General features: G+C 52.2%; 1 protein-coding gene across 1 annotated transcript in view; it reads left to right on the forward strand.

Annotated features, from left to right (window-relative positions):
- COL16A1 (collagen type XVI alpha 1 chain) overlaps positions 1-25,413 on the forward strand; it is a 132,725-nt gene that overhangs the window by 48,701 nt on the left and 58,611 nt on the right. Inside the window, exons 10-26 of the mRNA XM_044424818.1 lie at positions 2,265-2,300; positions 7,514-7,540; positions 8,397-8,459; positions 9,345-9,386; positions 9,488-9,532; positions 13,439-13,474; positions 14,237-14,299; positions 14,817-14,861; positions 14,954-15,049; positions 19,333-19,371; positions 19,511-19,555; positions 20,346-20,381; positions 22,369-22,485; positions 22,745-22,780; positions 23,268-23,303; positions 24,368-24,469; positions 25,286-25,330. Coding sequence (XP_044280753.1) covers positions 2,265-2,300; positions 7,514-7,540; positions 8,397-8,459; positions 9,345-9,386; positions 9,488-9,532; positions 13,439-13,474; positions 14,237-14,299; positions 14,817-14,861; positions 14,954-15,049; positions 19,333-19,371; positions 19,511-19,555; positions 20,346-20,381; positions 22,369-22,485; positions 22,745-22,780; positions 23,268-23,303; positions 24,368-24,469; positions 25,286-25,330 — 909 coding nt within the window. The remainder of the gene's footprint in view (positions 1-2,264; positions 2,301-7,513; positions 7,541-8,396; positions 8,460-9,344; positions 9,387-9,487; positions 9,533-13,438; positions 13,475-14,236; positions 14,300-14,816; positions 14,862-14,953; positions 15,050-19,332; positions 19,372-19,510; positions 19,556-20,345; positions 20,382-22,368; positions 22,486-22,744; positions 22,781-23,267; positions 23,304-24,367; positions 24,470-25,285; positions 25,331-25,413) is intronic.

Raw genomic sequence — 25,413 nt, forward strand, 5'->3', positions numbered from 1 at the left:
GGGGCAGCCGGAGCCCTCTGGGTCCTGGTGGACTGCAACTCCCATGCACCTTGCCAGCATAGCCCATGCTGAGGGAGCCTGGAAGAGGCAGTCCAACAAATACCTGGAGGGGCACAGGTTCCCCGTCACGTTGCTCAGTTCACCACAGGAGGACATGCTTTGGGTACAGCAAGGCAGGTTGGAGGAGCCGCGAAGCCGCCCGGCATTTTTGAAATTTCATCCAAAATTTTGGCATTTTCAGAGCACATTTTTTAATAAGACACTTTGGATTTTATTTTATTTTAATGGAAGGATCAGCATATAGATGTTCACACTTTTTCAAGGCAGCCTAACTTGGGAGAGCTTTTTGAGAAATGCCTGTTTTTCCACCCGCAGTTTGCTTCGCTGCTGCCTGCCAGACTTGCAGAGGGTCAGGATCAAAACCCTGCTTGTTCTCACTTAGCGTGTGACACTTTGGGCTTCCTCAGCATTAATCTTTTCCTAGAGGGCTCACAGTACACAGTTTCTTCTGAGGGCGTCTTTGTATGTTCCAGACTCCAGAGCTATCAGTGCCTCCAAGGAGACTGGCAAACCTGCCGTGCCCTGGAGCTCATGCAGGTGCTCCAGGATTGCAACCTGTGGATTGCATGGATGCTGTGATTTGGCTGCTGAGGGGGACACCATAGCTCCTCTGAGGTCAACAGCTCTCCTGAGCCCGCTGAATCTCCAGCTGAGATTCAGAAGAGCTTCCCTGGAAGCTGGTTGGGTGGGTGTGCTTAAATGGAGACGTGCATCGGAATGAAAGTGATGGTCTGTGCCTCTCCAAAGAACGAAGGACATCTAGATTTGAATATGCCTCCAGAGCCAGATCCCAAAGTGCATCTGATTTATGCCTGAGGATAAAAGGTGTGCTGTGGAGGATCTGTGGAGATCAGAGTCAGAAAAGCAGAGCTGTGCAGACAGGAAGGAGCGGTTTCGCAACCCCTCACCGTGCACCTTGGTTAGAGATGCTCAGGGGAAGAAAAACACCTCTCCAGTGTTTATAAAGGAGGGGTTTCTATCAACAGTGTGTAAATTAACATTCGGAGCCGCTCTTTCACCTGCCTTGGTGCAAGAAAACCGCAGCAGCTCTTGGACACTTCAGCCGGAGGCCTGATTTGGGTTTCTTTAGATCTTCCTCTCCCACCGGAAGCATTTCATACTTAGCTGCTTTGGCAAAAGGAAACAGTGGTTAAGCCGCAAACCCTCGCATATACTGCAAGCCTTTGGCGGTACCCAGGCCTTTGACAGGGAAAAGGAGCGTGATCAATTTCTTCCAGGCAGTTGAGTTCCCCGCCACCTTGGGAACAGCCCAGTGCTGCACGAGTCTAGTCCGAAGCAAGTCCTGTGGCGCTCAGTAGCCGCAGACTTTTCTGCACTGTTGCAAAGCGCCTGGCTTGCCTTCAGTAAAAAGCTAAGAGGAGGAGAAGGACTTGAGCCAAGCACTTCAGCAGGGAATTGGTGGAAGTATTTCCCATTCCAGATCCTCCATCTTAGCATCTTTACCATGAAAACTGTGTGTGGGCCGGCGGCGGGTGGTGGTGGGAGAATCCTAATGTTTAATCATTTGTTCTAGTGCCCTTTATCTAGAATGTCACAGCAGTACATAGGCCAAGAATGAGTGACCAATAAATGGAGGAATGGATGTTGGGCTGATACCCCCTTAAGCAGTCAAATATATATATTGAACTGCTAAACCCACATGCGTGTTGCATATGAACAAAGCAGTTCTTCTGAAGAAAAATGTCCCTATGTTTCAGAGGACTCACACATGTCATCTTAGAAGAGGCATTCCCTGACAGAAAGAGGAATGCCTCTTCTAAGAAGGGGACACCCTGCCTGCAGTTTCATAAGCACATCATAAGAGCAGAAGAAAAGCCCTGCTGCATCAGGCCAGCGGCCCACCCAGTCCAGCCCTCCTTCACATCATGACAAACCAGCTGCCCACAGGATCCTACATGCAGAATGGGTGCAAGACCCCTGCTTGCCCAAGCCCCCAGCAGCCGGTGAGGAGACACCCAAACTTGGGTCAAAAGTCAGTCACACTTTGTAAAAAAACTGCAGTCAGTTCACTGCAGTATCTTTTGAACAGGGTGAAAAGTCTTAAAGCCATGAATCCAACCAGCAGTAAACACTGGGATTTACTTCCACGTAGATATGGGTAGTGTTGTGCCATAAATGTTGCAGTCCTGATTACGATGTGCTTTCCCTTCCATTGCTCTAATTGCCTTCTTGTTTATTTTCAGTGTCCCCCTTGTCCGCTGAGGTCACCACATGCAAATGTAAGTTAAGATGTTAATACAGCATTAATTTTCTAGGGAGCTTTGGAGTAGGTGGTTCAACGGATCCTCCAGCTGTTGGCTGGAGATGGAAATTGTTGCTGATTGTAGTTTCAACCACAAAGGCAGGTCCGCCAGCTTCTTTTGACTGTTTCACTTCTTCCCAGGAGTCAGGCATACAGTTCCTTGTCCTCTCATGGACCTCTGGAGGTGGCCGCATGCTTGTTGCAGTGGGATCCATCATTGATCAGCACAAAGAAAAAGGCCTCTGCAGGTAGCACAGGAAGAAGTTAGTCCGAAAGAGGCACTTGACAGAGTTAGAGCTCGAGAAGGCAAGCAATGTCGAGAACAAGACGAAAACCCTTCGGGTGTCTCTGGTTAACAGAGCTGGAATGGTGTGCTAGTTTGGAGGCTGGACTGGGGACCTGGGAGAGCTGGGTTCTGGTCCCCACTTGGCCATGAAGCCCCCGGGTGGCTTTGGGCCAGTCCCTCACTCTCGGCCCAGCCTGCCTCACAGGGCTGTTGCTCTGAGGATAAAATGGAGCGCTGGAGGCTGCCTGGGGTCCCTTGCAAGCAGGAGAAAAATGGGCATAAATGCAATGTGTCAGCAGCAATAGCTCCTTCAGAACTGGGGTCTGTTTCCCAAGCAGCTCTGCATCTGAATAAGGGTGGGAGAAGAATTTGTTCAGCTCACATTTAGTGTCAGTTTGCCTACTTTCACACTGTTGAACCAATTCAGAAACTGAAACTCAGTTATCCTGTCAGATGTGCGCATCCCCAGAATTTGCAATGCAATTTTGTATATTAGGGAAGGTGCCCACACAAATGCAAATATTTGTAAAGTTCAAAATATTTGGAAAGTTACTTGCAAAGAAATGTGTATATTAGGCAAAATTGCTTATAAAATGGATAATCAGGAAAGAATTCACACAAAACATCATGTGACTTGTTCATGCAAACTTTGAAAACTCATCTCAAGGTCCTGTGTGAACGAAAATTAAGACTGGAAAAATGAGAAACCAGACTTGACATGTTTGCCTGTGCCAAGATTTGAACTGTGCCTCCACAGGCATCAGTCCTAGAATTTGTTTCCAGTACCGGTTCTGCAACAGGAAGCATGAGAAGTACTAGCAGAGGCTGGAGCACCTCTGAGCATATACGGCCTGCCTTCCCATTCCACTGAGGCCGGTTTCCATGTATCTGGAAATGGAGGAAGACTTCCTATCTAAGTCAAGGACACTGGATTTCCTGCTCAGCCCCCTGTGCTTTTAACAGGCTCCTGGCATGCAGGAACGGGCAAAGGACATTCATATTATTGCTCCAGATGCTTAGTTTCTTTGTGTTGGATGGGTGATAAAGTGACCAAAGGTAGCCCTGGAGTGAAAACAGATGGTGGCAGTCCATGGGTATGTAAACCAAGCCGAACTGAAACCCCAAAATAAAATAAAAATATCCAGGAACTTTGCTAGTATCAAGGGTACAGTTAGAATGATCCTCCCTGGAATCTGGCCCTCTTCAAAGCCAGGGATGACCTTTGCAGAGGAGGGATGCCACTCGCTTTCAGGGAGCTGAACTGGCAGGCAAGAAAGGGCCACAGTCCACACTCAGCCCTCAGCAAGTGGGGCCGAGGACTGAGAACGCCCTTGGGAACCTGGTCCCCTTCACCTTTCTTTTTTCAAATGCATTTTATCGGGGATCAACTGCCGTTTTATCCCACTTTTCAGACAATTGTATCCAGAAGTGCTGCAGATCCATTAAATTAAGAGGGGAGAGAGAGGCCCTGCCCTCCAGCTCACAGGCTGAACTGCCAAGATGCTGGGGGGAAGGGGAAGGAGGGGACAGGAGGAGGAGGGAGTCCGTTTTGGGCCTTTGGGACCATTCTCCAAGTGGGACGGCTCCAGCTCCCGTCAGTGGAATTGCCGTGCGTAAGCTTGGGGAGGCGGCTGCCATGAACTCCCGCCGGAGGGATATTGCAACCACCGGCCGCTCCCACCCCTGCAGGCAGGGCCTCTGGTGCCCTCCCCCTCGGCAGCCCAGCTCCGCCGACTCAAAAGGCTGCGTCACCTCACCGAGGCCATCGATTCCCTCAGCAGTTCACGGGGTCGTTCATCGCAGCAGCAGCCTCTTCCTTGGCACCGGGCTTGCCACCCATCCTCCGCCGCAGGTCTTCTTGCCTGTCCCATCTGGCTGGATTTCTGGCTCCGTGTGTGCGTGTGGGCGTGAACTCGCAGGCAACATGTGCTCTCCGCGAGGCACAGTCTCTGTCACCCCCCGCCCCATTCCCCCCACTTTCTCTTGTTCCTTTTGGCTTGCATCCTCTGGAACATCTGGATAGCTGCAGAGATCTCGGATGGCTTCCAGATGTCAGCCAGGGTTCCCATGGCAACCGCTTTGGCATGTGGGACCACGGAGGTTGAAGCGGGAGGAAGAGGCACTGCATTGGAGTGTCTCTTAGCATTTTGCACTTTCCCCTTTCCTTGTTTACCCTGGGGGCCGCCGAGCAGCCGCACAGGGGTTTGGAGGCAGAGTCGCTGCAGAGGAGGAAGGCACGGAGTGGTGTCGCGGTGCCCTGGCTGGTGTCCCTTTCAGCCACGAGCCCAGAGTGCACCGATGGCCCTGCAGCCTGAGCCCTCGCCTTGAACTGTGTCCTGTGCAAAGAATGGAGCACGAACACGGAGCAGCCTCCTGCTGAGCCGCCCCATCAGATCTATCTAGCCTTGCACCCTAGGCACTGCTGGCAGCCGCTCTCCTGGGTTTCTGGCAGAACGCTTTCCTAGCCTATCCTGGATCAAAGCCACAGCGCCAGCATGGGGCTCTGGCCCTTCCCGTACTCGGAGCGCCCCTTTGTCACGCCAGGCAAGCGTGAAGTTTCACACCCTCCTAGTGGAGAACCACACACAGTGTCAGGCTGCGCCTGAACCGGGCTTTGCGTGCAGGTCACAGGTGCCGAGGGTCTCCCACTTTCCTCTGCTGTATTAGAGGGCATGCCCCTCCCCAAAGGGACCCGCAGCTAAAGCAGCCACAGCCCATAATGAACATCACTGGCTGATGGTGCAGAAACAGCATCTTTGGGTCTTTGTTCTTCGAATGGCTTTGTGTTTGCTCCTCCCGGCCCATCGCTTGAATCATGGGATGGTGCGGTCAGATATTTGATGCAGCATTGCTTTTATTGTGAGTGTTTGGCCGACTGCATCACACTTTCTCTCCGAATCTGAGCACACCGCCTCTAAGCTGGAGGCTTTCCTGACAGTCGTATCTGAGCGAGGCTACGCTAGGATTCAATGGCAAGCAGAGGGATGCAGTTTGAACTTGCTCAGGGACACCCTTTTCTTTCTAGGGCACGGGTGCTGGCAGCCTCCATGATAGGGCCCATCTTCCCCCTCACAAACTGAGCCCCAGGCAGCCCCATTCCAGCACTGTCTGGGGTGATGCTTCATGCACACGTGTCGAGCTGAGCTGTCTCCTGACACACCTCCCTCTTGGCAAAGAGCATGTGGAGAGAGAGAGAGAGAGAGTGTGTGTGTGTGTGAGAGAGAGAGAGAATGAGAGAGAGAGAGAGAGAGAGAGAGAGAGAGAGAGCGTGCTGTAACTCGTTCATCTCCAGGGCAGCCACTGGGCATGTCTTAGACTCAGAGCCGGAGGTCAGGTGTGCGCGTGTGTTTGCGCAGAGCCTGGGGTGCCTGCGGTGGGCCTTGGACCCGGCCTTCTCAGGGATGCCAAGCGAAAGGTCCACCTGGAGGCCACCGACACCCCCCTGCTGAGATGAGGGCAGCGCAGGGCGACCTCTCTCACCGGCGAGGCTGGAGCGAATCTACTGGCGCCCTGCCGGAGCTTCCGGAGCAGCCAGAAGTGCTCCCTGGCTGAGTGGCAAAGGCGGGGGCGCCCCCCAGGGCAAGCCTTCCGTGTCCGAAATCACCCTGGCCCTGCCCAGTTCTTAGAGAGATGCTGCTGGAAGGCATGGCTGTCCTCCCTCGTCTCCCTCCTCCTAACTGAACTCACGTTCAGAGCAACCCAGCGTGCGGCCATCGCGTGGGGGGGGGGGCTCAATGCATGTCCTGCGCGGGAGCTTTCGGGGCTTCCAGGATATAGGGTTGGTGTTGAAAATGGCTCCTGGGACTGAGCGTGGCAGCTCTGAAGAAGCCTTGGACTCCCCCCCCCCCTTCAGAGGCAGCTCCCCAAGGCCCTTCTGGAGGAAACCCTTCCTGGGTCTCATCAGCCCAAGCCCTTGATGTTCTGGACCGAGCGCTTCCTTGCCTGCCCTGCATCGTTTTGCCTTCCCTGCTCGTGGCTTCCCAGGATCTCTGCCTCATCTCCCCTCCACGTAGCCCAGGAACCCTCTTCTCAATCCAGCATGCAGTGAGCCCCCAGGACAGGGCGGCGAGGGGTGCTCCTTTAGCAAGAGTAGTGCTCTGCCGCAAGGGCCGCCCCTGCCCCGGAAGGGCTGCCCCGGCCAAGTCTGGCTCAAGGCTCCGGAGCCATTGGACGGTGGTCGCCTGGGCAGCGGACAGGCCGGCCAGCTGCAGGGCCCCAGCTGTGCGCCGGGCTCGTGCTTTGCCTGTGCTTAAACTGGACTAGTTGTTCCTACACCTGAACCCGTGCCTACACATAAGCACAGGCAAATCGTCTGAAAAGATGGAACTGCATCCCCTCCTTTGGGATGATTCGCCAGTGGCGCCCACTGAACCCATAAAGGCAGCCACGAAGAGCTGAGCAAGACTGTCATGGAGGGGACATTTTGGGCGGCTTTCCCTCCTGGGTTTGCCTGAAGTTGGAGATGACTGGGTGGCTCCCGAACACAGCGAGTGGCCATCACAGTGGCCACCACGGCTCACGAACACAGCCGAGCCGACCGTTCAAGCGGCATTCTGTCCTCCCTCTTGAGGGCCCTGAGATTTGTGCAGGTTGCTCCACCGTTAAAAAAAAATCTGTTGGTAGCACACTGACATTTTCCTTCAGGCAATGTAACTCACTTTTCCTCTTATCCTTCCTTGTGGAGGAAGCAGGTAAGTTTCCTCTCCATCTCCTTTATGGCCAGTTTGAGGCCAGTTATGTTACCTTTTAATTTCTCTTCCTCCAGGCTAAAGTTATACGCTCTTGACATATTATCAGCATTTAATGCTCGTTTCTCGGTCCTCTTCCTCCCCGGCCTTGGTGCTCACTCTCATTTGCTCTCAAGGCCTCTAACAGGTGTGTTCCTTTGGCTTTTGTCTCTGCAGGCCACTCTGGGCCCTGCAGGAGTAAAGGTGAGTCGGACACCACCGCGACTGGCCACAGGTGCTCACTTGGAGTGGGACCCCCGTGGGCTTCACAATTCCTGCTGCTACAGTACCACGTAGAATAACCTGTCCAGGTTGCTGTCACTGGCACAGCTAAAGATGGGTGCCACTGTTCATATTTCTTTGCAAAATTTACAGCATCTAAGTCATATTGTCCAGAGCGTTCCCCACACTGTCTGTGCATGCATATAAATTCCAGAAATTAATAATGACTGGCATGTGCATAAACGGTGCTCTCCTTTCCACACTTTAAAAAAAAACCCATTAATTTTGCTCTTATTGCAAAATCCCTTGTGATGTTAGCTGTAGATCCTGTGGGCACATGATCAGACTTCTGTAATTTCACAAATGTTTTATGTGTGCATGTTTGCCATCTTATAAAGATGGCACTGGTGAGTTTGTGCTGCTTGTGCTGGAGACCAAGCACCTTGAAAGAGCAGCTGCTAAGTCTGCCACTAAATTTTCGAACTAGAGATCTGAAGGCAAAGCTTGAGCTTGCATGCACCTCAGCTAACACACTGAGAGGAAACCTCCTCCCCCCGTGCAGTCTGTGTCACTCCCTCCTTCTCTTCCCCACATGAAGATCCCCCTAAGCCCTCGCCATCGATCCCTCTGAACGCCCACCTGTCTTCCTTAATCGGGTGAAGGGCAAGTGTGGCACCTGTTGAGGATTGATAAGCCTGTTCACACGCAGACATGCAGGGGATGACTGTGTTACCTGGATCCAACTCGCACGGGCCCCTGAGTGCACAATGAGGGCGCTGAAGCTGCTGATTTTTCAGTGGCACAAAGACAATCAGAGACCAATTTCTCTTTCATGCAGGGTGAGAAGGGTGACCGCGGAATATCAGGAGCCCACGGATCCAAAGGGGAGAAAGGCGATCGTGTAAGTAGGCCTTTCCTTCACCTCCGCTGTGTGAATTCTGCCACCTTTGCAACTTCTTGGACACGTTCCGGGGAATGGTGAGCTGCCAAGCTCTTTGCTTGCAAAAGATGTTGAGTAGATCACCTCCGTAACAGCAGGTTCCTCTAGTTTTGAAGTGTGGACTTGCTAGTTTTCAAAGTCCTCCACGTTTTCCATGCTTTTCCAACACTCTAGGTGCTTGGGAAAGGGGGGAAATGCATCCCCCCCTTTTTAGTCATTAAGTCATGCCCGACCCAACAACATTCCTCCAGGCTCTCCTGTCCTCCATCATCCTCTGGAGTCCACCCAACAACCCCACACACCCCACCCCAGTGACCCCATCCAGCCACCTCAACCTCTGCCGTCCCCTTCTCCCTTTGCCATTAATCGTTCCCAGCATTAGGCTCTTCTCCAGGGAGTCCTTCCTTCTCATTAGGTAGCCAAAGTATTTGAGTTTCATCTTCAGTACCTTCTAAGGAGCAGTCAGGGTTGATTTCCTTTAAGATTGTCTGATTTGATTTCTTTGCAGTCTAAGAGACTTGCAGGAGTCTCTTCCAGCACCACAATTCAAAGGCATCAATTCTTCAGCACTCAGTTTTCCTTATGGTCCAACTCTCACAGCTATCTAAAGAAAGGGTTTCTTCTGAGATAGAATTTTTCATAGGACTAAACATGGGGTGGAAGTGAAATATAAAAGCAGTGAGTGTAGAGGTAAGATGAGCAAGGGCATTCCGGCGCACCTCTTACACCTTGAGCTGTTGTACCACACTTGCTCTCTGTTACCCTGTGGCAGAACGACCACATTTAAATCCTGACAAAACCCCTCTTGACAGTGTCCTAAAGGCGCTGCTTCGTCTCGTCCTCTAGGGTGCTGACTGCGTCCGGATTTCACCTGAATCCCCGTTGCAGGTGAGCTGCCTCCCACCCCGTGAGCAAGATCATGCTCGGCCACTTCCTTGTCCAGGGCTGCTGTCCCAGCTCCCAACTGTTTGCTCTTCTCTTTTCTGAAGTGTGCTGAAGGCCCAAGGGGAGAGAAAGGAGAACGGGGAGAACAGGTAAGCATGGCCCTCGAAGAACGTCATCTTGCAATGCATGTGCACCTTGCTCACGCCGTCTTCGTTCCGCTTCTCACAGCTGGGCACTAAGTGTATCAGGTATTTCGCACTCATTCATTGCATTTTAAAATGCAAGAAATTGCTTCTTAAAACACAGGAAAAATGACCCTATCCAAGTATCTAAAATCTTTTTCATATGGCAAAACTAAGGATAAAATGAAATCAACAGAAAAAGAGGGAGACAGAAATTCAGCCCAGTGGAACAGCTTGTCAGGGTCGGAGATGCCGTAATGCTTAAGAAAGAGGTGCCACGCTACCTCCTCTGGGGTGGGAGTTCACAGAATCATGGAACCAAGCCTTCCTATAACTGAAGCCCATTAGTTCGTATCCTGTGGTCATGGGTAAGAGAGAAGAAGTTTTGGCCCTCTTTTTCTGACAACCATTAGGCTGCCTTATCCCCTTTCAGTCTCCTCCTTTCAAGGCTGAATGTACAGGCTTGCTTCAGCCTTTCCTCGTTCCACGTCATTTCAAGTCCACTGAGAATCCTTGCTGCCCCTTTCTGGAAATGCTTCAGTTTATCCCAGCCCTTCTTAAAGAGTGGTACCCAGAGCTGAACGCCCAGGTGCCCAGGGGAAGTCTCTCCAGCACAGACTGGAACAGCGCCTTCCTGTGGCTTGAAACGCTGCTTCTGTTGACTGTATTTGCCTTTTCTGAGCCACGTGTCCTGCTGACTCACATTCACCTTGGCTGTTCAGGGGGCCACTGTCTGAATTACTGTCCAGCTTCCTGCTCTTCATTCAATACACATATTATTTCAGACATTGATTGATTGATTGATTTATATCCTGCCTTTTTCCTACAAAGGGCTCAAGGCAGCTTACATCTCCTCTTCCATCTTATCCCCACAACAACAACCCTGTGAGGTAGGTTGGACTGACAGTCCGTGACTGGCCCAAAGTCACCCCGTTGGCTCCATGGCTGAGCGGGGACTTGAACCCAGATCGCCTGAGTCCCAGTCCTGTGCTCTTAACCTCTACACCACACTGGCTCTTTTCATGGGATTTCTACTGATGCAGACGTATGGGATGTGCATCACAGTTAAGGTCTGGCTCAAACCCAGTTTCAGTGCTTTAGGAATTGGGCCAAAATGACTCAGATTACTTGAGACATGACCTCTTGCCCTCGTGCAAAGCCAAGCCTCTCTTTAGCCATCCAAAGCATCGTTTGTCTCCCCATTGACTATTATGCAGAAATGAACACATGGCTATAACCTTGTTTATAGTTTTGCAGAATTAGATTAAATTAGATTTTTGGGCCTAATAGTCTCTTCTACACTGATGAAGTCTGCCAAGTTTCAGACAAATGGGGTTACGAAGTTTCTGTGCTAGATGCATTTATATTTTGAGGAATTAAAAAGGAGGAATCTATACCTGCTTCGATTTCTGAGCAGAATAGATACAATTTACTTCTTCCGTATGGATTGATGCTGTGCCGCTGGGAGCAGATAGAGATTTATTTCAGGTCTATAGGAGGAGAGGCATTTGCTTCCCCCACATTTAGGAAGGCGCAATTTGAATGGAGGAGGCATGTATCTTAAAAGCGCCCCTTGCCTGGCTCACATTCTTTTCGGCATTACCCTTTCCCACCAGCCGTATTCCCTCACTTGCACATGTCAACATTTCAGAAGGATAGGTGCCGGGGTTCGGGCAAAGGTGCAGGGGCTCCGTTTGACCTAAGGTTCTCCTTTCCCCCAGCCACCAATTACTTGGTGGTTTCTTGGTTTAATGCAGATTTCTCCCATTCTAGAAGGCTGGGTTGCCTCTTCCTGGACTTGGTCAGTAACAGAAAGGGCCGCAAACTCAAATTTGCTAGCCCCTTTGTACCTTGAGCCTGCCCCTTTTGCCTTTGGCCATGCCCACCGCTGGAATACGGCGCCCAGGAGCTTCTCCGCACTGGAATGTGGCCCATGGGTGGAAAGAGGTTCTGCACCCCCCGGGGGTGAGAGCTACGATGCATGAACAGGGCACGGAGGCCTGTTTTGTGATCTTCTCAGTCGACAAAACCATCGCTTCTCTTTCGCCTTCCTGGCTCAGTCTGGCCTTCAGAGGCAACGTCCATCAAGGGCTTGGCAGGTGAATGCAGAAGTTGCTTCTGCACTGAAGAGCCTCCCACGACCTGAGTGACCCCACTTGCTTTTGCTGTCCAGCCTTTCCCAGCTCTGCCATTTCCCCTGTGCTCCTCTGCAGAGCTTTCTACTTAAAGGCACCAATTTTAACAATGGCTGGTGAGACAGTTCCCTGTGCAGGGCCAAAGTTTATATTGCGAATGCTAAATATTTGGTTACAGCCTCCTGCAGCCAGGCCTGCAAAGACACTCTGTGTGCCTGCCGGTGTGTCTGGCCAGCTGCCTCCTGCAGCGTTTGCACACTGTTCACGCAACCCAGAAGTGCAGGTGGCTCTTGCGTCTTTGCCGAGAGCAAAAGCGGTTGGCTGCCCATCCCAAACCGATATGAGAACTGCAGACTTCCTTCTGAGGCAAGCGGTTCTCTCCCATGCTGTCCCTCTCCCCTCGCTTCCTCTTCAGGAACGTTTCCACACCCAGCCGCTTGTCTCCACGGCTGCTTCTTCACCCGTTTTTCCCCAGACCGTCGGCTTGCACTCTTTGTCTCTGGGACTGGGGCAGCTGGGTGTGGGTCTTTGCCTTTTGCGACAGGCAGGGAGCTTAGCCGATCTGTGCTGGAGTCTTCATCACCAGCACTGCCACTGCCCCCCAGATCCTCCATGTGTGGCCGAGCTTCCTCTAGAAGATGAGCACCACGAGAAAAGAGCGTGCCCCCCATGCCCTGCCAGTCCCACCCAGGCTTTTCTTGGTTGGGTGGAAGATCTAAAGGGGGAGCCTGTGCAAGTTCAAGGCAGCAGGTCCACGTGGTGGTGGCTGGGACTCAGGCGATCCGGGTTCAAGCCTCTGCTCAGCCACAGCGCCCACTGGGGGGCTTCAGGCCAGCCACAGACTTTCAGCCCAACCTACCTTACAGGGTTGTTGTGGTGAGGAGAAGATTGAGAGGAGGAACAGAATAATGTGGGCCAACTTGAGTTCCTAAAAAGGAAAAGGGTGGGACATAAATATCATGGAGAAGGGGGAGGCGAGGATGGCAACCGCGCTGAGGGCAGCCCCGGCTCTTGCAGCTCAGTGCCTCCTTCTGCTGGACATGTGGACCTCAGCTTCTTCATGTGCACATTTAATTCCATCTAAATTCAGTCCATGAAATAGACTGTAACAACCAGCAGAAATCATAGAATGGCAGCATAATAGAAGGGGCCAGAGGGCCACCAGGTCCAACCCCCTCCTCAGTGCAAGTCTCCCAGTTAAATCACCCCTCTCAGATGGGGGTCCAGCTGCATCTTGAATGCCTCCAGTGTGGGAGAACCCACCACCTCCCATTGTTACATACCTCGAATGGCCAGAAAGGTGTTTCTGACGTCCTGCTGGAATCTGGCTTCCTGCAACTGGAGCCCGTTATTCCATGTCCTGCACTCTGGAACGATGGAGGAGAGATCCTGTGCCGCCTTTGTGCGGCAACCTCTCAAAGGCTTGACATCTGCTGCCCTGTCCCCGCTCGCTGTTCTCTTCTTGAGGCTGAACATGCCCAGCGCCTCCCAGGATGTCCCCAGTCCCAGAGCATCCCCGTTGTCCTCCTGTGAACATTTTCCAGCTTGTCTGCCTGTCTCTTGGATGCGTGAAGGGCAGTGCCCAGAAAGCGGTGGGAGCCACGCTCCAGATCAGGTCCAGCCAGTGCTGGTTTTCCATATACTGTGTGTACCTCTTGGACCCAGGCCTGATCCTTTGGGGTAATTTGGGGTACATAAATATACACCAGTATTTAATAAACAATTATATTGCTCACAGGGACCTCCAGGGTCAGCTGGAACTCTTGGGGAAAAGGTAAGTTTTCCAGCTTTAACTTACCTTTGAATTTGGGGAATTCTTTTGGGGGAATAAGTACTGGTAATCCAAAGGATGATGACCCGGCAAAGGTTGTTTTCCTCATTCCCAGGCAGGTGGATACACTACAAGAAGTTTCCAGCCTTACTTTGTGGGATCTGATTGGTATCCCAAAAAAATCTGAAATGAGTGGAGATGATACAAAATTTGTTCAGTTTGTGTCAGTATCCAGACAAACATATAAACTGAAACAGTTAACGCAGTTATGCTTTGGTATTTAGACTTCTCCAAATTTTGCAAAGTAGCTCTCTGATTTAAAAAGGGCATATAAAATGCATATATTGGAGAAAACTACACATACAAAATTGTATATTAGTGGGGAAAAACATACACATTAAGGAAACGTTGCTTGCAAAGTGTGCATCTTAGGTAAAAATATGTATTTTAGGACATACAATGATTTTCTGAGTATGTATACATTTTTCTGTGAACTGTTTTAAAAGAAATTTGCAAACTGTTGTGGAAACAGGGCATGAGAAATGGAAGCTGACACAGATCTCTTTCCCCAGATTAGGAGCTGGAAGAGCTAAGAATCCCTGGGCACAGGCAGGGATTGGAGGGTTCTTGGGTGGTGGCAGGTTGTGGATGCCCGTCTGCAGAGATTCCACGGACCCATCCTAGGACAAGGCCAAAGGGGGGAGGGTGGCGCTTGCTAAGGTGTCTCTCTCTCTCTCTCCCTCTCCCTCTCCCTCTTCGCTGCAGGGGCAGAAAGGCGATAAGGGCGACTTCGGCATCCAGGGCAAACCAGGCACGCCGGGGCGCGATGTGAGTTGGCTTCCTCTTTCCTCCTAGGGCTCTTCCTGCCCTGAACAGCATGGTCCTGCTCTGGGACGGGGTACTCCGGAGCCAGTTCTCTGCCCCCGTGGCGGTGCGAGTGCACCCGAGCGTGCCTCTCATTGCTCACAGTGCTGGCTGACAAAGTCACCTTCCATTTTTAAACTTGATTGCACCACTGCCTGTTCGTTAGTTGGGCTCTTTGTTGGGATGCACGTGGCCATGTGTCCTCTTTTACAGAGGAGGTTCTGTATTTGCCAGACTGCTGAATCCTACATTGGAAGGTGTCCTTTGTTTGAAGGGCTGTGCTGCTCAAAGATAAAAAACAGGAACTGCTGCCCATCAGTAATTGTGCATCTGTACATAAAATTAGCATATGTAAATGTTACACAAATTGGTGTCCTAGTTTGTCCCCCCCCCCCCCCCGCAGCTTGTGTCCTCATTTGTTGGCAACCCATAAGCAAGAAGCACAGCAACCAGTAAGTCTCGCTCTTTCACTTCTGTCCAGGGCCGGCCAGGGGAGATCTGCGTGATGGGACCCAAAGGCCAGAAGGTAGCGTGCTGCTTGGAGGCCAGAAGTGGCCCAGTGGAGCTGGCCGTTCTTGCAAAGGCTGCACCTCCTGCAATGGCTCTCCTGTGTTTCAGGGTGACCCAGGCTTTGTCGGTCCTGAGGGGCTGGCGGGGGAACCAGGACCCCCAGGGCTGCCTGGCCCACCCGGGCTTGGCCTTCCAGGAAAACCGGTAAGTGCAGTGCTTGGCCTGGCTGCCTCTGCCCCGCCCTCCCGTCAGCCCAGGCCTTGCTCACTAACGCCCCACAGGTGTGGTGTGGATCAGAGGCCCGCTGGCTTGACCCGATGGGAAGTTTGTGGACGGGAGGATGCGCTTGCCTTACTTCCATCCAGCTGCTGGGAGGGAGGCGATCCGAGCGGGGCTGTTCCCTGGAGCAAAGAGGCTTTCCCCGTGCCGTTTTCCTGAGCTGAATTCCCCTCTTCCCGCAAGTGCTGTTCGCCCTGGTGGAGGGGTGGAATTGACTCGTGTTTCCCCAGGAGGGCAAGTAACAGATTCTTCTGGATTATGAAGAAAAGCAAACCTGCAAGAGGGCGGATTAGCGGTCTCCTGCTCAGCCCTGTGGCTCTGATCCAACCCCACCCCTTGCGCTCCCCACCCCATGGGTACTTCCAGTGGAAAACGGGTGTCGGGGGCGTCATGTCCGCTGCACTCCTGCAGCACCCAGACCTGGCCCTGAGCCTCGTGGAACATCCGTGTGTCCCCGAGGTGTCGGCACATGTGGCTTGTGCTTGACAACCATCCTGAGGGGAAGCATATACGCATGGCTGTCTCTAGCGTCCCACGTGCCACACTTCTGAATCTTGGTCCCCTCTAGAAAACAATGACACCAGAAAGTGTCTTGTTCTTCCACCTGCAGAGGTAAGTCCAAAAGCATGTTAGCTGTGATTTCAGAGGCTGGCATCAGGTGGATGAGCCGAGTGGGGCTCCCAGGGGTTCTGCCTACCTCCTTCTCAGTAAGGCTGGGAATTGCATCGCTCTGCAGAATGCAGGGATGTCCTGCCCCAAGGAGCTTACAGACATTTTGGCAGCAGTGCAGAGTGGCAGAATGAGCGGCAAATGGGGCAGAAAAAGGACAAGAGGCAGAGCTGAGGGTCGGGGCAGTTCATGCGGCTACACCAAAACAAAGTGCCTGGTTTACGACGTAAATGAAGAAAAATGCATGCATGCTGCTACCTTGCATAATAGGGCAGAATTTGGAGGGTTTTTAAAAAACCTTATGCTGCTGGGATATGCTGAAATATGGAGGGCGAACAGAGCCCCAGTCCCCCTCCCTTTTTAATGCTATTAAACTGTTGACCCGGCCACAGTGCTGAAGCATAAAAATCATTCCTACAAAGCTGGGTCTGTGCCAGTGCTGCATCTTACAGCCAGGAGAAATATTGAGCCATCGCCAGCGGGTGTTGCTTCGTGAAGCCCGAGCGGCTCTGGAAGTGCTGATAGATTTGCAAGATGAGACGTTTCAGAAAGTGCTTTTCAGGAACCTGAACCGGAGGTCTTGGAGGAGCCTGGAGGCACCTCTGCCTCGCCCCCGGCCAGCGCCAGCCCCCACGCCCTCTGCCACACTCCCAGGCGCCTGCATTTGCTCCGTGTTCCACAGCCGGTGGGAAGACCATTGCGGAGCCTGCGTCCTGCCCTCCAACGCGCTGCTTTGTGGGAGCCATTTTGAATTGCTACCCCATTTTCTCTGTCAGGACCAAAGGGGGAGCAAGCAGGGCAATGGAGGAAAAGACGTGGGGGATGCGCAGAAAGGGGGGTAGTGAAACAGCAGGGGAAGGAGCGATCCTCGTCTCTCACAGAATTTGCACATCCCAGTGAGGAGGGTCCTTGAGTGTCCACCAAGGAGGAGGCGTTTGCTGGTGCAGCTCCAAACGCATCTTCTGCATTATCAACAGAGGTTTCCCAACCTTCCTCCGTGCATGTGAGCAGCACTCTTGTGTTGTGAGCCGGCCAGAGGTGCTGTGGCACAATTGGGTGGCCCTCAAATGTTTTAAATAAATAAGTAAATAAATGGGCCCCAACAATCAGGCACAGCCACACGGTTGAACTCCTGGAGTTAACCAAGCAAAAGAGATTCAGTTAAGAAGTAGTATATAAGTTAGCCTAGTAGAAGAAGCATAACCGCCTGCTTAAAACTCAGACTTTCTCATGATAAGTACTGTATACTGAACTGGACGGTCTTGCCTAAATACTGTTCTATTTTCCCAGCTTGACAGCAGTTGCTTTCTAGGTAAGGAAAAGAAGTCCATTCCAGCTGGATGAGAAGTTCATTCCAGTTGGTTTTTGACTGGGATTTATCTGGGTCACACGTTCCAGGCCAAATGTGAACTCAAATACCACGTGCAGTCAAAGCTTATACATTCTCGATGTGGAGAAAGTGGAAACGGGGGTAATTTTCCCCCCTTGCATAATACTTGAACCCGGGGTCACCCCATGAAGCTGATTGGTGGGAGGTTTAGGACAAATAAAAGGCAGTCCTTTTTTCACACACCATACAATTAAGCTGGAATTTAATTTCACGGGAGGTGGTGATGGCCACCAGTCTGGGTGGCCTTCGCAGAGGGGTGGGCCAATTCGGGGGGGGGGGGGGAGGCAGTGCGGGGCTGCTGGGCTCACTGGCTGTGCGCTGCCCCCGCCACCAGGTGCGGCCTGCCTGCCTGCCTGCGGAACTCTGGGGGATTCCATGGGGCTGTTTTTTTACTTAGAGGTCTGTTGACAAATGCTGCAAACACGACTTCACAAAACAAATCTCTTATTCATGATTATATAACAAGCAGCATGTGATTATGACAGCAGCAAAGTCTGGCCACAGCCCTGATGCAGAAGTTGCCTTCAGAATTTGCAAAGTTCAAGTCTCCTTTTGAATTCAAATGCAAACAAAACTCCAAGATGTCTTCCTCCACTGGGCTGAGTGCCCAGAACTCAGACGAGTCAGCTCACCATGCAGAATCCTCAACACCCTGGAATAGCTCGGTTGCGTGTACATGGATTCACTATGCAGATTCACTCCAATCAAACCTATGGGAATTATACCTAGACCAAGTCAGCAGGCCCGCAGCACAGAAACAGAGTGAGCCAGAAGGGGTCTCCTGGGCCATCTAGTCTGACCCCAGCTCTAGTCAACTCTCCTCATGACATGCCTGCCATGTGCATGTCCAGCCTATCCTTAAATAGCCCCTCACCGTTGGGGCCTCAACCATCTCCTGTGGAAGCCCATTCCACATCCTTAGGGTCCTAGCCGTCCGGAAGTACTTCTTGGCATCCACCCTAAATCTTGGTTTCCTGAGCTTTGCTGCATTGGAGCATGTCCTGCCCTCATCCAGGTGTCTGGGCCCACCTCTGCACGGCACCAGCAGCTCCGGCCTCTTCAGCTTTCCCGCCCTTCTCATTCAAATTTCTTGCTTGCAGCCCGGCTGTTTCTTAGTCCCACCCCTTTGGGCTGATATCTCATTGGGTGACATGTATACCAGTTGTCAAGGAGCTCGGCAGGTGGGGGCCTTGCACCCCTCCTGCTGCAGGGATCCCGTAGGCAGCCAGTCTCCCCCCGTGTGTACAGAGTGCGGGACGAAGTGGGCCCTCTTACGTTCCTATGAGTTGCAGCTGAAAAGAGTGTTCAGCATCACGTATACATTTGAAGAACGTGCATGAAACACGAGGAAACTCTTTGAAAAGGTTTACACAAACACTATTAATGGAATACAAATACATACGTTTCAGCGACTGGCAAAACTAATTAACATTTGGGAAAATATCACAGACACAATTTTCTTGTGTGAAACAGGGAAAATCGAGGTTTGTTGTTTGGTACAGACGTGAGATGAAATAAAGTTCAAGGTGGAACCTGGAGAACCTTCAGAAGCTCTGACGTGCTGCTCCCACTCTTCTCTGCTATGAGTCTGTGCTCAAGTTGTGCTTGTACAGTCATCCTTAGCTTCGTCCTCTCAAGCAGCCCGTGAGCAGCCTGGGTCAGGAGTGCCTCCTTTCTTTCCAAGAGAAGGGTTCCTCTGGAGGTGGGGCGCTATTCCGCCCCTGGTGGAAGTACCATCCCCAGATCCCTTTGAAATCCCCGCTGCCACCTGATTCCATGATGAAAAGCTTCAAGAGTGGGATTTGCCTGGGAAAGGAAAATTGCATATTTTATATCTTGTTAGCATAATTAGACAGCATTGGCACAGTTACTAGCCCCCGTGTCTCTGATGGGAGGAAAGGTCAGACTCGGTGCAGATTAAATGTGGAGTAATATAATGCAAATACATAAAGTGGGACAAAGGGCAGGGGAGTTTGGAAGATGGCGCGTGCTCCTCTTTCATACCCGTGGGGGCAGGAGTGCCACCGAGTAGTGGGCAAACCTGATGGGCACGGCAGAGAGCGCTTGCAGAGCCGTCTACTGTGGGTCCTGCTTCAGGGGGCAGCGTTCGTCTTCTGAACAACTTTTCACAGTCCTGCTTTCCTTTCAGGGCGACCCTGGTGGCCCCCCAGGTCCAAAAGGAGAGAAGGTAAGGCAAAGCCGCGCGCAGAGCTCCCAAACGCCGCCCTTCCAGTCTGGGCGATTTCCTTTGCTCTGCCTTTCGCGGCATCGCAGCTGCTCGGCCAGGCCCACTCACACGCGTCGCATGCTCTGCACTCTCTTTCCAGGGGGGGTCTGGACCTCCAGGACTCGGCGGCTCAGCGGGAAAGCCGGTAAGTGCCTCCTCTCGGCAGCAGACAGCCAAAGGTGTGTGTGGGGGGGATGTCCAGACGCATTAGACTGCAACTTCCATCATCCCCAGCCAACATGGGGCTGCAGCAGATCCCAGAAGATCCATGGGAGGGAAGAGCTGCCATACCCCATGGGACGCTGTAGTCCCCAGTCGGCCACGGTGGCCACAGCGTGACTTCGGGCCACTCATGGATGCTCGGCCTAAGCACCCTCACCGGGTGGCTGTGGGGATGAAGTGGAGACTAGAAGGGCCGTGCAGAAGGGCTTGGGCGCTGCATGAGCTGAGCCGGCTGGAGCGGGAGTCGGACGGATGGCCCCAGGCCCCTTCTGACGTGCTGTGTCACTCTGCGAGTCACCTGGGTTCCTTCCAAGGGGAAGAAAGAGGGAGGACAGTGTGATCAGAAAAGACGGGGTGGGCGTGCAGAGCCAGCCCTGCTTTCGAGGGATGGCCCCCACCCTGCATGCCCCACAGGGAGGGGTGCTGGCACAACTGGGCAGAGAAACTGAAGGGGGGGTGACTGTGTTTGGGAGGGGGCATTGCTCCTGGAGGAGTGAGGGCCTTGTTAACAGTGAGCCTTCCAATTCCCTTTCCCCATTGTGCTCCGGGCTGTGCTCCTGTGCCCATCAGCTTGGACCGAGGCTCTGCAGAACTGAGTGAGGCTGGCGTCCAAATAAGCCAGGCATAGGTTCGGGGCACAGAAATCTGTGTACGCTGCATGCAGGTGTTGCAGGTGTTGCAAGATAAAATTAAACCTCCCTCTTTCTCTGCAGGGGAAGCCAGGAGTCCCAGGCCTGAAAGGAGACAAGGTGGGCAGAAGGAAGTCTGAGTCACAGCAGCGCTTCCCTTTGAGGTCTTACTGCGCCCATTGAGTTCAAACTCTGGTGCTGAGTGCCAGTTGGGCTGGAGTCAAAGCAGGGTCACTGAGAAACAAAAGTGAGAGAGAGAGAGAGAGAGAGAGAGAGAGAGAGAGAGAGAGAGAGAGAGGCCAGCATGCTCCAGACAACCATAAGGCTTGCAGAAGGTTCAAAGCATCTAAGGGGTCAGCTCTGCTGCTCAAAACAGCCCGTGGAACCCGGCAGGTGTTCAGTAGCCATGCTGCAGAGTATTTGTTGTTTCCACGTGTATAGACTGCTGAATAGCCCAGTGGGGCTCTCTGCGGGGCTAACAACACTAAACTACAGGCCAACATTACAATTACAAGCACCGGGGAGGCAGGGGAGGAACTTGCTGGCAGGAGAGTGAGCACTTGACTGCTGGCGAAAGAGGACACCTTTCAACTGGTGCCAGAATGAAAGTAGTGGCGGTGCCAGGTAGACCTCTTTAGAAAGCTCTTTAGAATGCTGAACGTCCGTTGGAGAAGAAAACTAGGACCCCGAGATGGGTGTGTGCAATGGAGTATCTTGGAGCAGGGCATGGCTGGCTGGCTGGAACCTTTTCTTAGAACATAAGGAAGCACTTCACAGTTTTGTTGCTGGTCCTGCTTCTTTCCTCTAACGGTGAAGGTGCATCATTTGATGGCAAGACAGGGACACCCAAAAATAAGATTGTGGGTACTGCATACTTGAAGGACATCATGGTACAGAGAAGCACGCATGTTTCTGAGGGAAAAGAAAAAGACTGTAAGGCACACGCACAGCCCGAAAAAGCAGGCTGGTGGGCTTCAGCAAGCAAAAATTATACTGCAGAAACAAGGCCGGGTCATGTGGATCTGTGAGAGGAGAGGAATTTGATCAGGAGGATTTTGGATGCCTCCCTAAAAAGGACTAATCTGGATTCCTAGCAAATAATTACTCTGTGCCTGATGCATTGCTGGAAATTAGGGTGACAGGAGTCCAAGCTTCAGGGGAGGATGGGTTCTGCTATGTCATGATTGTTGCAGCTGCTTTGCATCTGGGAGGTTCCAGGTGCAGCCACTGCATTCCTGGCCCCCAGACCTGGAGAGTGGCTGTCCCCCATTGGACCAGATGCCACTGCTCTTGTTCCCATGCTCTGCCCATCTAAATGCGACATTAATGAGAACTGCCTCCTTTTCCTACAAATGAGGCCTCTCTTCATACAAATGAGACCAAGGCATGCTGGAGACCCTTAAACGCACATCTGAGCTCTGACATCTGAACCCCATTTTGCCAATTCCCCACTTCGTGATGTAGAGGAAAACAACCCATGGGTTCTGCGAGGGATATTTGACCCTCACATAAAAGCCAGTGTGGTGTCGTGGTTAAGAGCACGGGACTGGGACTCGGGAGATCCGGGTTCGAGTCCCCGCTCAGCCATGGAGCCCACTGGGTGGGTTTGGGCCAGTCTCAGCCCAACCGACCTTGCAGGGTGGTTGTTGCAGGGACAAGACTAAGAGCAGCAGGAGGAGAATAATATAAGCTGCTTTGAGTTCTTTTGGGATATACCTCTAATAAATATAAATCCAGTGGTGAGGATAAGATGGAGAGGAGGGGAGAAATTATGTGAGCCACACTGAGTTCCTCGAAAGGAAAAAAGTGGGGGAGGAGGAGCGGAAGAAGTGGTCACCACCATCCACATCAAGTCTGCGTAGTGACGAATCGCTCTGGGCTGGATTTTTGAAATGCTGGTGGCTGGTACACCCCCCAACCCACCACGATGGACTGTAGCAGCTGGTCAAATCTTGTTCTCTGAAGGGATCCATTTTAATGCCTCTTTTAAAATCCCTTGGTTTTCTGTTTAGGCAAGGTTGCCACTGGGGCCTTTTTCCTTTGCAACAATTGCCTTTGCTTTGCTTGTTTATTTTTCCCCAAAGCCTCTTATTTTATTTTTCAACAGGGAGATCCATGTGAAGTTTGCCCCACTCTCCCCAAAGGAATAATGGATGCAGTCAGCATTCCTGGGAAGCCAGGGCCCAAGGGAGAACCTGGACCTCCGGGGAAACCTGGCAAATCGGTGAGTCCCAGGTCAATGGAGGAACATTTTGTCCCTGGGGCATTGCAGATGTCCCCATAAAGCCTTCTCCAGCTGCTCCCTCCAGTTGTTTCAGACTTCCGCCCCAGGCAGTAATATTCCAGAGTCCTGGGAGCTGCAGTCTAAACCTGCTTGGAAGAGACTTCCCTGAAAGGGCTTGGCTGGTGAGTCACTGCTGGGGCTGATTGACCCTGGAGCTCCAGACATTACTTTTCCTTTTCTCCTTCTGCCTCTTTTTCAGAACAAGCCTGGCCTTCCGGGAGCCAAAGGCGACAGGGTAGGTGTCCGTTCCACCGGCTGGGTGGATTGAATTTCTTTTCGATATTTTTAGACTGCTTCCCAGGGCAAGAGTCCTTCCAAGGCAGCTTACCCAATGCAAGTGCATGCCGTAAAAATCATTACAATCATTACAAAAATATCATTACAATCACTAAAGATGGGCAATGGAATCGATGTGGGTCCCCTTACTGTAGCAGCATGTATAGCAGTGACCTCCGGGTGCTAATTTCCACACATTTGCATGGATTGGCCACTGGGCTGGCCTTTCATAGGATGCAAACAGGTGCTGGAAGGCCTGCCTGGATGCGTTTATCTCGGAGCTGCTGCCTTTGGAGCCAAACATGCTGCCGGGGCCGCTCTTTGCACTGGCGTCCTCTCCCCTCCAGCCTCCCCAGCCTCCCCAGCTGTGAAGGGCAACCTTGACTTTCTTAGGACCTTCACTGGGATTTTCTACTCCTCTCTCTTTTGTTCTTTTTATTTTTCAGGGTGACCCCGGGATCAATGGGATTAAAGGGGAGAAGGTATGTGGGCATTTCTTGCAACCAGCCCCTTTAAGCACTCCTGCTTCAGTTCCAAGTCCCCTTTGCGTCACCGTTCACCTACCGACTTCGTATCCTCTTCAGCGGTGTGTGTGCAAGGGTGCCCATTCTGTATCGCAAAACCAGAGGAAGGCACCCGGGCGTGCAGTCCTCCTTTTTGCCTTGCCTTGGTTGCAGTGGGAGGCTGTCAGTGAAGAAGGGTCGTCTGAAACCCTTCAAGATGGGTTCCGTCCTGGAGAGATCACTCTGGGGGAAGCAGCTTTTCCCACACCTGCCTCATCTGTGACCTGGACAGCGCCTTATTGTTGCATGTCGGTATCCTGCCTTCTCCCCACCCCCTGCTTTTTCCCTCACGCTAACTTTGTGAGGCAGATCAGGAGGAGGTCTTGTCGGTCTCCTCATGGCTCTGTGTGGGAAAAGTTTCCCCAAGGCTGCTTTTTGTTTGATGCAGCGGGAGAGTCGCACAGGTAACTGGCAGGAGGATGAGGCTCTTCTGTGCTGCAGGAGAAACGTGATGCCGCTCCTCTCATTTGGTCCACTATATTTATTTCTGCATCCAGTGAAAATGCTTGGCTTACACCTTATAAATCCACCATGGCCTTGTTCCTCTTCACAGTCCTGGCCTCGTGTCCCGATACATTTCCCGGAACCTCCAAGCCCACCACCCCAACCTTCCCCAAAGTCTCCAGCTTCCTTAGGACTTCGCCTGCTCTCCTGCTCTGCCCCAAATGCTTAGAACTCCACCCCAGTGGAGGTGAAGTCTAAAGTCCCATGGGATTTCCCCTCCCCCCCCCGGCCCTTTAAGAAGCTCCTTGAGGCAGGGACTTGTCTTTCTACAGAGCATCACGTGCTGTGTGAATAGAGGCACGAAGAGGCACGGCAAGGGGGAGGCCATGACTGGGAGATCAGTCCACCCCTGTGCCACTTCCACAGGCCTTCCCAGTTTCCCCTGCATCCAACCTCCTCTAGAGCCCTTTTAGCTCAGGATGGATATCATGAAACGAGCTGCTCCCACCTAACGGCCGGTTCTCTGCACTTCCTCCCAGGGTGAGCCGTGTCAGTCCTGCAGCCCGGCAGCCCTCATGTCTTCGATGCCGTTTCCTGGGAAAGAAGGCCCCAAAGGGGAGCCGGGATCTACTGGGTTTCCTGTGAGTTTGGCTCCAGCGCGTGCTTTCTCTATGCCATGCATGCAGGCTGCTGCAAAGACTTGACAGCATAGGAAATGGGGAGCGGTGCCAGGCCAGAATTTCTAGTCCTCGTGGTCACAGTGGAATCATCTGCAGTCTCCTGGATGGGTGCTGTGCACAGGCTGCCTTCCCTGTGGCCTCCGACCCCCGTCGGCCCAGGCCAGCATGGCATCGCCCATAGTAAGCGGTCATGGGAGCTGTGGGCCCAGGCATCTGCCCAAGTTATTTATTTATTATTTAGTTAGTTAGTTATTTCTGTGCTATTTGGGTGGTTCCCAAAGCACATTTTTAAAACTCAATAAAAGATGCACTGTATTAAAAGCACATTAAAACATCATTAAAAGTTTACAAAATAAAATTTAGTACCGTATATTAAATAGGCACTTGCACATACACACATATATAATTTATTATAATGTAATCATTATAATTATATTGCATAATATAAATTAATAACACAGACACATAAAGAAAAGTCGGCCAGCCCCTGCTTGGTTTCCGACTTCTTTTGCTCTCGTGGCTCCGACTTGTGGAATGGAAGCTCTGTGAGGCAGGCGGCGATCCTTAAGAAAGGATTCTTGTCGAACTCACGGGTTTGCTGGGGTCGCTCGCACTTAGCTTTCCCTCCAGCCTGTTTAACCCTGGCCATTGGCAAGAGTAGCTGGTCTGGGCATCCTGACTTGGGGGGACCCTCTGGTTGAGAGCCACATCCGCAGTGCTGGTCAGACTTTCCTGCCAGTTCCCGCACAGAATCAGCTCTGCTTTGTTCCATCGCAGGGCACGGCTGGGCCCCCAGGACTGGCTGGACTCAAAGGAGAAAAGGTAAGAGTGGCTTTCCAGAGGACAATCTGGCGATGGATCCACCTTCTGGACTCAGCTGTGCCACGCCCCGTCAGTATCAATTA

This window comes from Varanus komodoensis, unplaced genomic scaffold, assembly GCF_004798865.1.
Source record: "Varanus komodoensis strain SLA01 unplaced genomic scaffold, ASM479886v1 scaffold15, whole genome shotgun sequence".
Classification (NCBI taxonomy): Eukaryota; Metazoa; Chordata; class Lepidosauria; order Squamata; family Varanidae; genus Varanus; species Varanus komodoensis.